Source organism: Apodemus sylvaticus, chromosome 20 (genome assembly GCF_947179515.1).
Source record: "Apodemus sylvaticus chromosome 20, mApoSyl1.1, whole genome shotgun sequence".
Classification (NCBI taxonomy): Eukaryota; Metazoa; Chordata; class Mammalia; order Rodentia; family Muridae; genus Apodemus; species Apodemus sylvaticus.
The window spans coordinates 55598364-55614046 of NC_067491.1; the positions used below are offsets into that span (position 1 = coordinate 55598364).

The 15683-nt window shown below is 37.4% G+C and overlaps 1 protein-coding gene across 1 annotated transcript in view; it reads right to left on the reverse strand.

The window, feature by feature from the left end:
• Nucleotides 1-1234: 1234 nt before the first annotated feature.
• Nucleotides 1235-15683, reverse strand: part of LOC127670577 (vomeronasal type-2 receptor 116-like) — a 28700-nt gene continuing 14251 nt past the window's right edge. Inside the window, exons 5-6 of the mRNA XM_052165077.1 lie at nt 10465-10588; nt 1235-2139 (exon numbers count right to left, since the gene is read on the reverse strand). Coding sequence (XP_052021037.1) covers nt 1235-2139; nt 10465-10588 — 1029 coding nt within the window. The remainder of the gene's footprint in view (nt 2140-10464; nt 10589-15683) is intronic.

Genomic DNA, 15683 nt, shown 5'->3' on the forward strand with positions numbered 1-15683 from the left:
GAGTTGTTGTACCAGCTTGCAACCCCACCAGCAGTGGAGGAGTGTTCCTTTTTCTCCACATCCTCACCAGCACCTGTTTTCTCCCGAGTTTTTGATCTTAGCTTTTCTGACTGTATATTGTGTTTTTCAACAACAACACATGACATGACCCTTCTCTGAAATGTGGATGGCATGACCAGTACAACTGCATTGTACAAAACTGATTTTCTATTGTCAACAGAGATGAATAGAAAAATATTTGTTTAAGGATAGGACTTAGAGTCAATGTCCACTTGCACTACTAGGATATTTTATGGCTTGTACCTGTGCATATATTATCCATGCTTCCAAAATCTATGTTTTCATACACTCATCTTTCATACACTTTGCTTCTGGATAACAATGCCTCTGTGAAGTAACCCATTACCTCTGTCTCTTGCAATCAAGCATTCCATCTCCTTCTCACATCCATCACTTAGGCTTCAATGGTGTTGTTGATCTATAATACTTGGTGCTAAAAGAATATCCCAGGTCTTAACATTTACTTATGTCCCCAATTATGGAAAAGTCAAACTGATACTCAAATCATTCTGGTAATAGGAACCTAGAAATGACCACACGTTAAATGCAAACTTTTCACTCGAGTGTGTTCACATTATTCTGATTAAAAACAATTCAGAAAGCCTTCTGAGCATTCAACTTCCAATGCATTAGTGACAGTTCTCTGACACACTGCAGCCCATCGTCCACAGCAAGACTCTAGCACTATTCTATTTGCCCAAGAGGAAACTGTTTGTCATCTCAAGTTCTAAGACCAGGCTTGCAAACAGACACCCCTTTCACTTGGTGTAATGTCCATTGACTTACAGTAGAGGGGGCAAGGTCTGGGTCACTTAGCTCAGCTGAGTCTGGCTCCTACCTAGCTGAGGATCTCCTTGTATAAGAGAATGATTTCTTTCTCTAGAAAAGAAATATCTTGAGGGTCAATGGATTATAGAGATTGTTGTGAGAATATGTTTTCTGGAAATAGAAGCTATAACATAAATTCTCACCCACCTGTCCCCTAAATGTGAGCTCAACAAGAAAGACATAAAAGAACATGCTAAACTGCATGGGGGAAATATCAAAAGGACTCAAGCCTTCAATAAGTAAGACAGGCAACTAATTAAATCTGAAAATGGAAGAGGTGGCTATTCCCAGGAAAATGAATACAGATATTTTAAGTATAATCTAAAAATGTAGTACTATCCAAGTTTTAATATCGTAATTTATTCCTGTAATTTTGAGGACAGTTTGAATCAGGCTTTATCAAAATAACATAACACTTTGGAACAAAGATGCAGACTAAAAGCCCTGCACTGGAAGCCAAAATGGAGAAGACCTCCACAGCCACCATGTCCTTCCCTTTGGTGCTGTGGTAAACAGGAAGGAAGGTGATCCACACACTGCAGAACACCAGCATGCTGAAGGTTAGGAATTTGGCTTCATTGAATCTATCAGGCAGATTCCTGGCCAAGAAAGCCACAGTGAAGCTACCCAGAGCCAAGGATCCCAAATATCCCAGGACAACGTGGAATGCAATGACTGAGCCTTTGTTGCACACAATGGTGATCTGCCCATGTTCAGACTGCGTATCTGTATCAATAAAAGGAGGTGATACTACTAGCCAGATTCCACAGAGAACAAGTTGGAACAGGGTACAGAGGGGAATGACAAAGTTAGGTGCCCCTGATATCAACATTGATCTCATTCTTCTTCTTGGAGTAGTAATCTTGAAAGCCAGAACCACAGTAATTGTCTTGGCCAAGACAGTAGATAAAGCCACTGTGAAAAAGACACCAAATATGATCTGCTGCAGGATGCAGGTACTCATGTGAGGATGCCCAATAAAAAGCAAAGCACAGAAGAAACAGAGTGTGATGGAGATTAGTAGGATGTAACTGAGATTGCGGTTGTTGGCCTTCACAATGGGAGTGTCACTGTATCTCACAAAAGTACCAAATACAAGACTTGTGAGTACAGAGAAACACAGGGACATGCAAGCAAGAGCCATTCCCAATGGGTCTTCATAGGCCAGATAGGAGAGATGCCTTTTCAGACAGTGTGTGTGCTCTGTGTTGGCATACTCATCAGGTAGACAGCTCACACACTGTTCCAGATCTGCTGGAGAACATTAACAACAAACCTTAAGAAAATTTCCTCATTATACACTCGATCATTTAGTATCTGTATTAATCAGAGGATATCACAATAAACATTTTGTTGTTCAGCAACAATTCTCTTGTTTGATGTTGTAGGAAGCGATAATATCATGCTGCTCTGGAGCAGTTCATCCCTGGTAGTGTAACATACCACTTTCAAGATAGAGAAGAGAGAAGATACTTATTCATAAGAATTATACCTGATATTGACAAAAGTTTTTAAAAATCATAATGTAAAAGATCTCAAACTGGTGAATTTCTAGGGCATTAAATGTTTAAGTATATAATTTGCTTTCTGATTTTGATTTTAAAAGTTTTGAAACTGATAGATCATGAGTACTTATGAAAAGAGAATAAATTCATTTTATTATGAATTTCATCATTATTATTATAACAAAAACTGTAAGGATCCAAAAGGGTTGTTTGGATGAAAATGACACACATAGTGTTAGATTTGTCTGCTTAGCCACTATTGAGTTCCACATTTGAAAGGACTAGAAGCTATGGCTGAGTTGAAGAAAGTGGGCCAATAAGGGTAGGCTCCAAGATTTTAAAACCTCTAACAATCCAATGTTTGTGTTTGTTTATTTTGTTTTGTTTTTTTTTGTTGTTGTTGTTGTTTTTTGTAATCCTGCTGCCTGAAGGTGCAGTATTATACTCTGTCACTTCTCTAGAAATGTGCCTTCTCTAGAAAAATCAGCAAACTCAACTTCCCAATAAAAAGAGAGAGGCTGACAGGCTGGATATGTAGAGATACATCATTCTGTTTCATAAAACAAACATACCTCAAAAACAAAGACTTAAAAGATGGTGATGCTGAGTTCTATATTTTAAAATAAATTTCATTAGTTTAGTTTAAAAAGACTAAAAAAAGTAGTAAATCATAAAGAGATGACTCAGCAGTTAAGAGCATTCTTTGACAGCTCTTTCAGAGGACCAGGGTTCAAGTACCTGAACCCATGGGGGAGTTCACAGATGTCTTCAACTCCTATTCCAAGGGATCTGATATACTCACACAAAATGCATGCAAGCAAAGCAGCAATGAACATGAAATAAAAAATGATATATTTTTACTTAAAAAATAAAAAATAAAAAAAAATTAAATAAATAAAGTTTTGAAGAAATCAGAAATTCATGACACATGTATAAACATAATAAAAAACAGTATACATTGAGACAACAGGCAATATCAAATTAAATGGAGAGAACATTGAAGCAATCACATTAAAATCAGGGGCAAGACAAAGATGCTCATTCTATCCATATCTTCTAAATACACTATGTGAAATTATTGCTAGAACAATTAGACAACAAAGGGAGATCAATGTGATAAAAATTAGAAAGGAATAAGTCAAGGTATTACTATTTGAAGAAATGATCATATACATAAGTGATCCCCAATATTCTACTAGAGAATTTCTAAAGCTGATAAACAACTTCAGCAAAATGTCTGGATATAAAATTACACTAAAACAAGTCAATAGCAATCCTTTGTAGAAATGCTTAACTGCTGAGAAACAAATTAGAGAAACAAAAACAGTCACAATATCTACAAATATAAGATATCATGGTGTAAGTACAACTAAGCAAGTGAGAGATATGTATGTCATGAACTTAGTCCCTGTCAAAGGGCATAGAAGAACTCAGAAGACAGAAAGATCCCCAGTGTTGACAGAACAATAGGATTAACAGTGAAAATAACCATGGGACCAAAAGCAATCAGCAGGTTCAATGTAATTCCCATCAAATCTGCAATGCAATTCTTCAAAGGCATGTAAAGAGCAATTCTCAACTTCATATGGAAAAGGATTGCAGGATAATAACAATAATTTTATAAAATAAAAGAAAATCTGGGGTGATAACCATCCCTGACTTGCAACTGTACTACAGAGAAATAGTGATGAAGACCACATGATATTGATACAGAGACAGACAGGTCAATCAATAGCATAGAATCAAAGACCCAGAAATAAATCCCCACAGCAACATACACTTGATTGTTGACAAAGAATCCAAAACCATAAAGTGGAAAATGAAAGCATCTTCAAAAAGTAGTGCTGGTCTACCTGGTGACTTACATGTAGAAAGGTGGAAATCAATCCATATTTATCATCCTGCACAAAACTAAAGTCCAAATGTATCAACGACCAGAACATAAAACCAGATACATTGAATCTAATGGAAGAGAAGGTGGGGAAATAGCCTTGACCATGTTATTGGAACAGGAGAAAATATCCTGAACAGAACACCAATGTCTCAGAGTCTAAATTCAACAATTCAAAAGTAGGACTTCATAAAAAACCTGAAATGCTTTGGTAAGGGAAAGGATACCATCAATGGGACAAATTATATATATATATATATGTATGTATGTATGTATGTATGTATATCTCCTGCATATTGAGAAAATATCTTCCCTGAACAAGGGATATTATCCACAAAATACAAAGAACTAAAAAATTTAGACTCCAGAGGACCAAATAACCCTATTAAAATGGGGTACAGAGCTAAATAGAATTCTCAAGATGGGCATCTTGAATGGCTGAGAAATGTTCAATATGCTGAGTGATCACGGAAATGCAGCTCAAAACAACCATGAGATTTCACTTTACAGCAATCAGAATGGCAAAGATAAAAAACTCAAGTGACAGCACAGGTCGGATCCAGAAATGGAGAAAAGTGAACACTCCAGCAAGCCTGTACAACTGCTCTAGAAAACAATTTTATAGTTCTTCAAAAAGTTGGAAATAGTTCAACCTGAAGACACAACTATACCACTCCTAGACACATACGCAAAAAGATGCTCTACCAAAGATAGCACAGGGCCAGATGGTTTTAGTGCAGAATTCTAGCAGCTTTCAAAGAAGAACTGATATGAACACTCTCCAAAATATTCCACAAAATAGAAACAGAAGGAACACAAAACAACTCGTTCTATGAAGTCACAATTTCACTGATACCAAAATCATATAAAGATTCAACAAAGAAAGAGAACTTCAGACCAATTTCACTTATGAATGCAAAAATACTCAAAAAATTCATGCCAACTGAATTCAAGAACACATAAAAATAATCATTCACTACAATCAAGTAGGCTTCATCCCAGGGATACAAGAATGTTTCAACATAACGAAATCCATCAATGTAATACACAGCATAAAGAAACTCAATGAAAAAAACACATGGCCATATCATTAGATCCTAAAATATCATTTGACAAAATTCAGCATCCCTTCATGTTAAAAGTCTTGGAAAGATCAGGAATTCAACACCAATATCAAAACATAGTAAAAGGAATATACAAAAGTTATCTCACTGTTGAGAATAGTCTTAGCTATCTTTGTTTTTCCAGATTAATTTGAGAATTGCTCTTTCTAAATCTAAAAAAACTGAGTTGGAATATTGATGGGGATTGCATTGAATCTTTATATAGCTTTTGGCAAGATGGCCATTTTTACTTTATTAATCCTGCCGATCCACAAGCATGGAAGTTTTTCCATTTTCTGAGCTCTTCTTCAATTTCCTTCTTCAGAGACCTGAAGTTCTTGTCATACAGATCTTTCACTTCTTTGGTTAGACTCATACCAACATACTTTATATTGTTTGTGGCTATTATGAAAGGTGTTATTTCTCTAATTTCATTCTCAGCCTGCTTCTCCTTTGAGTATAAGAAGGCTACTGATTTGCTTGAGTTGATTTTATATCCAGTCACTTGCTGAAGTTGTTTATCAGCTGTAGGAGTTCTCTGGTGGAGGTTTTTAAGTCACTTAAGTATACTATCATATGAACTGCGAATAATGATAGTTTGATTCTTTCTTTCCAATTTGTATCCCTTTGACCTCATTATGTTGTCTAATTGCTCTATCTAGGACTTCAAGTACTATATTGAAAAGATTTGGAGAGGGGGGGCAGCCTTGTCTAGTGCCTGATTTTAGTGGGATTGCTTCAATCTTCTCTCCATTTAGTTTGATGTTGGCTACCGGTTTGCTGAATATTGATTTTACTATGTTTAGGTATTGGCCTTGAATTCCTGTTCTTTCCAAGACTTTGTGCATGAAAGGATGCTGAATTTTGTCAAAGGATTTTTCAGCATCTAATGAAATGACAATGTGTTTTTTTTCTTTAGGTTTGTTTATGTAGATGACTGCATTGATGCATTTCCATCTATCGAATCTTCACTGCATCCCTGGGATGAATCCTACTTGATCATGGTGAATGATCATTTTGATGTGTTCTTGGAATCGGATAGCAAGAATTTTATTGGGTATTTTTGCATCAATATTCATTCAAGAAATTGCTCTGAAGTTCTCTTTCTTTGTTGGATATTTGTGTGGTACTGGTATCAGGGTAATTGGGGCAAGAGTTAAAAGAACTTCTGGGGAATCAGTATCCCCGACCTCAAGCAGTACTATAGAGCAATAATGTTAAAAACTGCATGGTATTGGTGCAGTGACAGACAGATAGATCAATGGAATAGAACTGAAGACACAGAAATGAACCTATGTCAAGTGACACCTATGGTCACTTGATCTTCAATGAAGGAGCTAAAACCATCCAGTGGGAAAAAAGATAGACTTTTCAACAAATGGTGCTGGTTCAACTGGAGGTCAGCATGCATAAGAATGCGAATTGATCCATTCTTATCTCCTTGTACTAAGCACAACTCCTAGTGGATCAAGGACATCCACATAAAAACAGACACACTGAAACTAAAAGAAACTGGGGAAGACCCTTGAGGAGATGGGCACAGGGGAAAAGTTCCTGAACAGAACACCAATAAGTTATGGTCTAAGATCAAGATTGACAAATGGGACCTCATAAAATTACAAAGTTTCTGTAAGACAGGGAAGGGGAAAGGGGTGGATTAGGGAACATGGGAAGGGAAGAGGGCTTATAAAATTTTCAGGGAGGGGGGATCCAGGAAAGGGAAAATTACTTAAAATGTAAATAAAGAATATACCAAATAAAAAAAGAACAAGCAAGATTAAAAGAAAAAGAAACTAATAGAAAAGAAACTGTGTAAGAACCTTGAGGACATGGGCACAGGGGAAAAGTTCCTGAACAGAACATCAATAGCTTATGCTCTAAGATCAAGAATTGACAAATGGAACCTCATAAAATTACAAAGTTTCTGTAAGGCAAAGGACACTGTCAAAAAGGACAAAATGGCAACCAAGAAATTGGGAAAAGATCTTCACCAACCCTACATCTGACAGAGGGCTAATATCCAATATATACAAAGAACTCAAGAAGGGTACAGAGCTAAACAAAGAGTTTTCATCTGGAAAATTTTGAATGGCTGAGAAGCACCTTAAGAAGGAACTTATGGGGAGAGAGAACCAGGAAATGGAAAATCATTTTGAATGCAAACAAAGAATATTGAAAATAAAAAGTAAAAAAAAATGCAATGTTCAACATCATTAGTCATTAGGGAAATTCAAATCAAAACAACGTTGAGATTTCACCTCTCACCAGTCAGAATGGCTAAGATTAAAAACTCAGGGGACAGCAGGTGTTGACGAGGATGTGGAGAAAGAGGAACACTCCTCCACTGCTGGTAGGATTGCAAGATGGTACAACCACTCTGGAAATCAGTCTGGCGGTTCCTCAGAAAACTGGGCATGACACTACCAGAAGATCCTGCTATACCACTCCTGTTCATATACTCAGAGGATTCCCCGGCATGCAATAAGGACACATGCTCCACCATGCTCATAGCAGCTTTATTTATAATAGCCAGAAGCTGTAAAGAACCCAGATGTCCCTCAATGGAGGAATGGATACAGAAAATGTGGTATATTTACACAATTGAATACTACTCAGCAATTAAAAACAATGAATTCATGAAGTTTTAGGCAAATCGTTGGAACTGTAAAATATCATCCTAAGTTAGGTAACCCAATCGCAAAAGAATACACATGGAATGCAATCACTGGTAAGTGGACATTAATTAGCCCAGAAACTCTGAATACTCAAGACACAATTAGCATATCAAATGATTCCCAAAAAGGAAGAAGAAAACCCTGGTCCTGGAATGGCTTGATCCAGAATTGTAGGGGAATACCAGGAGAAAGAAATTGGAGGGGCTGATTGGGGAAATAGTGGAGGGAAGAGGGCTTATGGGACTTATGGAGAGGGGGGTGGGGAACCAGGAAACGGGAAAGCATTTGGAATGTAAACAAAGAATATAGAAAATTTTTTTAAAAAGTAAGATACAGCAAACTAGTAGACAACATCAAACTAAATGGAGAGAAACTTGAAGCAATACCACTACAATCAGGGACTAGCTGCCCTCTCTCTTCATATCTATTCAATATAGTGCTTGAGGTTCTAGCTAGAGCAATTGGGAAACAAAAAGAGGTCAAACAGATACGGATTGGAAAGGAAGAAGTCAAACTATTACTATTTGCAGATGATAGGATAGTATGCTTAAGTGACCCCAAAAACTTTATCAGAGAAATCCTACAGCTGATAAGCAACTTCAGCAAAGTGACCAGATATAAAATTAACTTAAGCAAATCAGTAGCCCGCCTATCCTCAAAGGATAAACAGGCTGAGAAAGAAACGACACCCTTCACAATAGCCACAAACAATATAAAGTATCTTGGTGTGACTCTAACCAAACAAGTAAAAGATCTGAATGCCAGGAACTTCAAGTCTCTGAAAAAATAAATCAAAGAAGACCTCAGAAGATGGAAAAATATCCCATGCTCATGGATTGGCAAGATTAATGAAGTAAAAATGGCCATTGTGCCAAAAGCAATATAAAAATTTAATGCAATCCCCATCAAAATCCCAACTCAATTCTTCATAGAGTTAGAAAGACCAATTTGCAAATTCATCTGGAATAATAAAAAACCCAAGATAGCTAAAACTATTCTTAACAGTAAAAGAACTTCAGGGGAATCAGTATCTTAGACACTAAGCAGTACTACAGAGCAATAATATTAAAAACTGCATGGTATTGGTTCAGTGACAGGCAGGTAGATCAATAGAATAGAACTGAAGACCCAGAAATAAACCCGCACACCTACAGTCACTTGATCTTTGACAAAGAAGTTAAAATCATCCAGTGGAAAAGAGATAGTCTTTTCAACAAATGGTGCTGGTTCAACTGATGGTCAGCATATAGAAGAAAGCAAATCCATCCATTCTTATCTCTTTGTACTGAATTTATTCTTAATTAATGTATATACAGTGTATCTCTTGTCCTTTTGCTACTAATCTTAGAATAGAGGGGACATATATAACAGTTAGAAGCAAGGCTAATAGTGCTGAATCGAGAAATAGAACGGGATGTAATCGCCTTTCAACTAAAATATACTTAGGAGAATATTATGTATATGTGGTATGCATAAAAGTGTATCCATGATTGCATGATTGTACGTGTGAGTGATTTTTGCATGTCAAAATCAGAATACATACATTTTTGTATATTTTTGATATTAAGAAGACAGTCATCAAATCAGATGTATTTCCTCACTTTCCACTATTTGAGGTAAAGTCTTCTATTGTTCTCAACTACATATTCCAAGCTATATGTCAAGCAACAAAATACATATTACAAATCTTTCCTCTATCTCTCAGTAGGCCAAAGAATAACACTAACACATCTTTGTGTGAATTTTTGGGTTTTGCACTCTTACCCTAATTCTGTCATAGTAAGTACTTCTTTTCTACAAGCAAGTTCATAACTTAAATACATTTCATTAAATAATAACAAGAGCTGGAGGCTCTGGCCTCTCTCAGGAACCAATGTGGTTTTCAGGATAACAAGACTGTGTACTGATCATGTTGTCAATTTAAATTGTACATAGGATCCTATGTATAGCAATAGTATGTACAAATGTTTCTGACAGAATAACAGCTAAAATATTCCCATTAAATATTCTGTGGACTGCCGGGCGGTGGTGGCGCACGCCTGTAATCCTAGCACTCTGGGAGGCAGAGGCAGGTGAATTTCTGAGTTCGATGCCAGCCTGGTCTACAAAGTGAGTTCCAGGATAGCCAGGGCTATACAGAGAAACCCTGTTTCAAAAAAATCAAATCCAAAAAAAAATATTCTGTGGAAAATATAAATTATGTAACCATGATAATATGAACAAAATATGTGTTTATGGAAGACAGCGCATGTTCATTTCAGGCTTCAGAATATTTTTGATTTAAGTAAAACAGTTATATTGAAACACATGTCTTATGTCTCCAGTTTCCTTTCAGACTCATTTAAATTTCTATTTTGTAAAAGACAAGATATCAACAAATTCTTCTACACACAAACTCATACCTGTCTCATTGGAAACCTCATTCTCTGAGCACTGAACACAATCAAAGCAGCAGTCTGCTGTCTGTTCCTGATGAAATCTTCTGAATCCAGGATTACAGATCACACTGCATGTAGAGGTGGGAACCTGATGTAAATAAAGTATGTATAGATAACTGTGATAGCTTGAGATGTTTGACCCAGGGAATGGCACTATTAGAAGGTGTGGCCTTGTGGGAGTAGGTGTGACATTGCTAGAGGAAGTGTGTCATTGTGGGCATGGGCTTTAAGACCCTCATCCTAGCTCCCATGAACCAGTCTTCTCCTGTTTGCCTTCAGAACAAGATGTAAAACTCGTGGCTCTTCCTATGTCATGCCTGACTGGATGCTGCCGTGCTTCCCCCTTGGTAATAATGGGCTGAACCTCTGAACCTGTAAGTCAACCCCAATTAAAGGTTTTTCTCATAAGAGGTGCCTTGGCCATGGTGTTGTCCACAGCATCAAAACCATAACTAAGACAGTAACAATTGTGTGATGATACTCTTCTATGTTCATGCAATATTTGCCAAATTAGGGTATCTGAGCATTTCATATAAACCTGCAATTAAATTAAAGGCCATAAAATATTTGGACGTATTTTCATATTCTAACTGTAAATGTTTGGATAAAGAGATTAAAATTTATTTCTTCTTAAATTTAAGTGATCCACACAAACTATGTAGTAGAAAATTTTTGTTTTGAAAAGTTTAGAAATCAAAAAGGGAAAAAAAGAACATTTAGTGAATAAAATTGGGATGGAATAGTGAAGGCTTATTCAATGTATATGCTCATAGAAGGTGGCTAGAGACCCTTAGAGACATAATAAAATTAAAGTTACAATGAAAGGCTAAGATATACAAAAATGTTTCACTAAAAAAATTACATGGTGGCCCCATCTTCCTTCTGGTCCACACCTCTACTTGCAATCAGGATTGGCACCATTCTCCCCAGCCCACAGCTCTGCCTGCCCCTCAGGAGGTCTGCTCTCACAGGGAACAGCCAGGTGAGACACCCAGACCCCAATCCTCTGCCTGCTAGGACCCCAGCAAACCCAGATCTCTTATGCCTACTCCATCTTCTCAGAGCTCCATCTTTTTGCTGGCTCATACTTCTACCTGCAGTCTTGAACCTTGCTGCCTAACCCAGAGCTCTGCCTGGGAGTCCTGCTCTCACGTAAGAAAACCAACTCCATCTTTTAGTCTACAGTGCTACCTGCAAACTAAGATCTACACTCACAACCAAGCCAACAGCTCTCCTTGTGTTTGGGTGGCCTGCTTCTACCCAAGACTATAAATCCCAGCAGGTAACTACTCCCAGTAGGACTACAGGGCCAGCCAACCCCAGTGACAACCAGATGACTGAAGGTAAGAGCAAGAATAAAATTAACACAAACCAGTGCATCAACAGAACCCAGATCTCCTTCTATAGCCAATTGCTTTTTATCCTAATAAATCAGAATCACAAAAAGATAACATTAAATAAAATATTAGGAAGATTATAGAGGCCTTTAAAAGGTGGATAAATAAACCCCTTACAAAAATAAAGGGAAATGGAATCCAGTCTCTGGAAGAAATGAATAAAACTGCTCAAGACCTAAAAACAGAAATGGAAGCAATAGGGACAGCAAGAATGGACACAACCCTGGAAATGCAAAACCTAGGGAAGAGAACAATAATCATAGGCCCCAGAGTCAACAACACAATATAAGACCTGGAAGAGAGAATCGCAGGTATAAACAATTCAATAGAAGAAAATGATTCATACAAACAAAACTCCTAAAGTAAAACATTCCTAACTCAAAATATCCAGGAACTCTGGGACACTATGAAAAGACCAAACCTAAGAATAATAGGAATATAATAGGGTAAAAATTCCCAGTTCAAAGGCATATAAAATATTTTCAAAAATCATAAAAGAAAACACCCCTAAACTGAAAAAAGTGAAGGCTATAAACATACAAGAAACTTACAGAACACAAAATAGTTTGGACCGAAAAAGGAAACTCTTCAACCACATAATAACTAAAACATAAAATGTTCAGAATAAAAAGGGTATATTAAAAATAGCAAGGAAAAAGGAAATGTAACATATGAAGGTAAAACTATTAGAAATACACCACACTTCTCACCAGAGACTCTAAAAATCCTAAACAGATGTCTTGAAGACCCTAAGAGACCACAGATGTCTCAGACTACTATACCCTGTAAAACTTTCAATCACCATGGATGGAGAAATGAAGATATTATTTGACGAAACCAAATGTAAGCAATTATCATTCTAATAACTCAACTGAACAGAGAATGATAAAAAGAAAACACAAACACAAGAAAGTAATTACACCAAAGAAACCCAAAATATTAATCATTTTAAGGCAAAAAAAAAGAGAAAGAAATCACATGCACCCATTAGCACCATAAACATCAAAATAACAGGAACTAGCAATCATTAGTCATTAATATCTCTCAACATCAATGGAAGCAATTCACTAATAAAAAATAGGATAAACAGAATAGATATGTAAACAGTATACACCATAGTGCTGTATACAAGAAACATACTTTAGGAACAAAGAAAAATTCTAACAAAGGACTCCTAAACCTGATAAACAACTTCAGCAAAGTGGCTGGATATAAAATTAACTCAAACAAATCAGTAACCTTCCTTTACTCAAAGGATGAACAGACTGAGAAAGAAATTAGGGAAATGATACCCTTCTCAATAGCCACAAACAATATAAAGGACCTTGGTGTGACTCTAACCAAACAAGTGAAAGATCTGTATTACAGGAACTTCAACTCTTTGAAGAAAAAAATTGAAGAAGACATCAGAAGATGGAAAAATCTTCCATGCTCTTGAATTGGCAGGATTAATATAGTAATGATGAGAAGCGTGTACTAAAAGGAGCATGCCATGCCTGTCTCCAGAAGGGCCCTGCCAGAGCCTTACACATACAGAGGCTACCTGTATATGACTAGCAACAACTATTGGACTGAGCTTGGGGTTCCCAACGGAGGATCTGGAGGGAGGCCCGGAGGAGCTGAAGGGGTATATAGCCCCATGGAAAGAACAATGACTTCGGACACCCAGACACCCCAAGACTCCCAGGGATTGAAGCATCAACCAAGGGGCACAGATAGTTCCAGCCAAAAATGTGGCAGAGGAATGCCTTCATGAGCATTAATGGGAGTGGTCTTTGGTAAGGTAAAGGCTCAATAGAGGCCCCAATAAAGGGAAACTGATGGGGGGGATTTGGGGGAGGAGAGAGTGTGTCAGGTAGAGGGACATATAATGTAGTCAGGGGGTGGGAGGAGGAGTAGGGAATCAGTGGGGAGGGGGGCTTTTGGGAGGGTGGAAATTGGGAAAGGTTTTAAAATTGGCAATGTAAATGAATATACTCAATTAAAAAATTCTCAAATTCATTTGGAATAACAAAAAACTCAGGATAGCTAAAAGTATTCTCAACAACAAAAGAAATTCTGGGGGAATCAGTATCCCTGACCTCAAACAATATTACCGAGCAATAGTGTTAAAAAACTGCATGGTATTTGTACAGTGATAGGCAGGCAGATCAATGGAACAGGATTGAAGATCCAGAAATGAACCCACACACCTATGGCCACTTGATCCTCAACAAAGGGGCTGAAAACATCCAATGGAAAAAAAGATAGCCTTTTCAACAAATGGTGCTGGTTCAACTGTAGGAAAGCATGCAGAAGAATGCGAATTTATCCATCCTTGTCTCCTTGTACTAAGTTCAACTCCAAATGGATCAAGGACCTCCATATAAAGCCAAACACTCTGAAGCTAATAGAAAAGAAAAAGAAACCCTTGAGGACATCGGTACAGGGGGAAAGTTCCTGAACAGAACACCAATAGCTTATGCTCTGATCAAGAATTGACAAATGGGACCTCATAAAATTACAAAGATTCTGTAAAGCAAAGGACACCATCAAAAGGACAAATCGGCAACCAACAAATTGGGAAAAGATCTTCACCAACCCTACATCATATACAGGGCTAATATCCAATATATACAAAGAACTCAAGAAGTAAGACCCCAGAAAACCAGATAACCCTATTTAAAAATGGGGTACAGAGTTAAACAAAGAATTCTCACCTGAAGAACTTCAGATGGCGGAGAAACATCTTAAAAAATGCTCAACTTCACTAGTCATCAGGGAAATGAAAATCAAAACAACCCTGAGATTTCACCTTACACCAGTCAGAATGGCTAAGAGTAAAAACTCAGGAGACAGCAGATGTTGGCGAGGATGTGGAGAAAGAGGAACACTCCTCCACTGCTGGTGGGGTTGCAAATTAGCACAACCACTCTGGAAATCAGTCTGGCAGTCCCTCAGAAAACTGGGCATGTCACTTCTGACAGATCCTGCTATACCACTCCTGGGCATATACCCAGAGGATTCCCCAGCATATAATAAAGACAAATGCTCCATTGTGTTCATAGCAGCCTTATTTATAATAGCCAGAAGCTGGAAAGAACCAGATGCCCCTCAAAGGAGGAATGGATGCAAAAAATGTGGTATATCTACACAATGTAGTACTATTCAGCCATTAGTACTACAACAATGAATTCACAAAATTTTTAGGCAAATGGTTTGATCTGGAAAATATCATCCTAAGTGAGGTAACCCAATCACAAAAGAATACACATGGAATGCAATCTCTCATAAGTGGATATTAATTAGCCCAGAAGCCCTGAATACCCAAGGCACAAATTGCATAACAAATGACTCCCATGAAGAAGTATGGAGAGGGACCTGATCCTGGAAAGGATTGATCTAGCATTGGAAGGGAATATAAGGACAGAGAAAAAGGAGGGAGGTGATTGGAGAAGGGATGGAGAGAAGAAGTTTTATGGGACATATGGGGAGGGAGGATCCGGGAAAGGGAAAATCATTTGGAATGTAAACAAAGAATATAGAAAATAAAAAAAAGAAATGTGCAACATTCTTAATCATGAGGGAAATGCAAAATTTTCCTCAGAAAATTGGAAATAGATCTTCCTTAAGACCCAGCTATACCACTCTTGAGAATATACCCAAAAAAAAATTCCCCACCATGCCACAGGGGTATGTGTTCCATGATGTTCACAGCAGCCTTATTTGTGGTAGCCAGAAGCTGGAAACAACCTAGAAGTCTCATGACAGAAAAATGGATACAGAAAATGTGGTTCATTTACACAA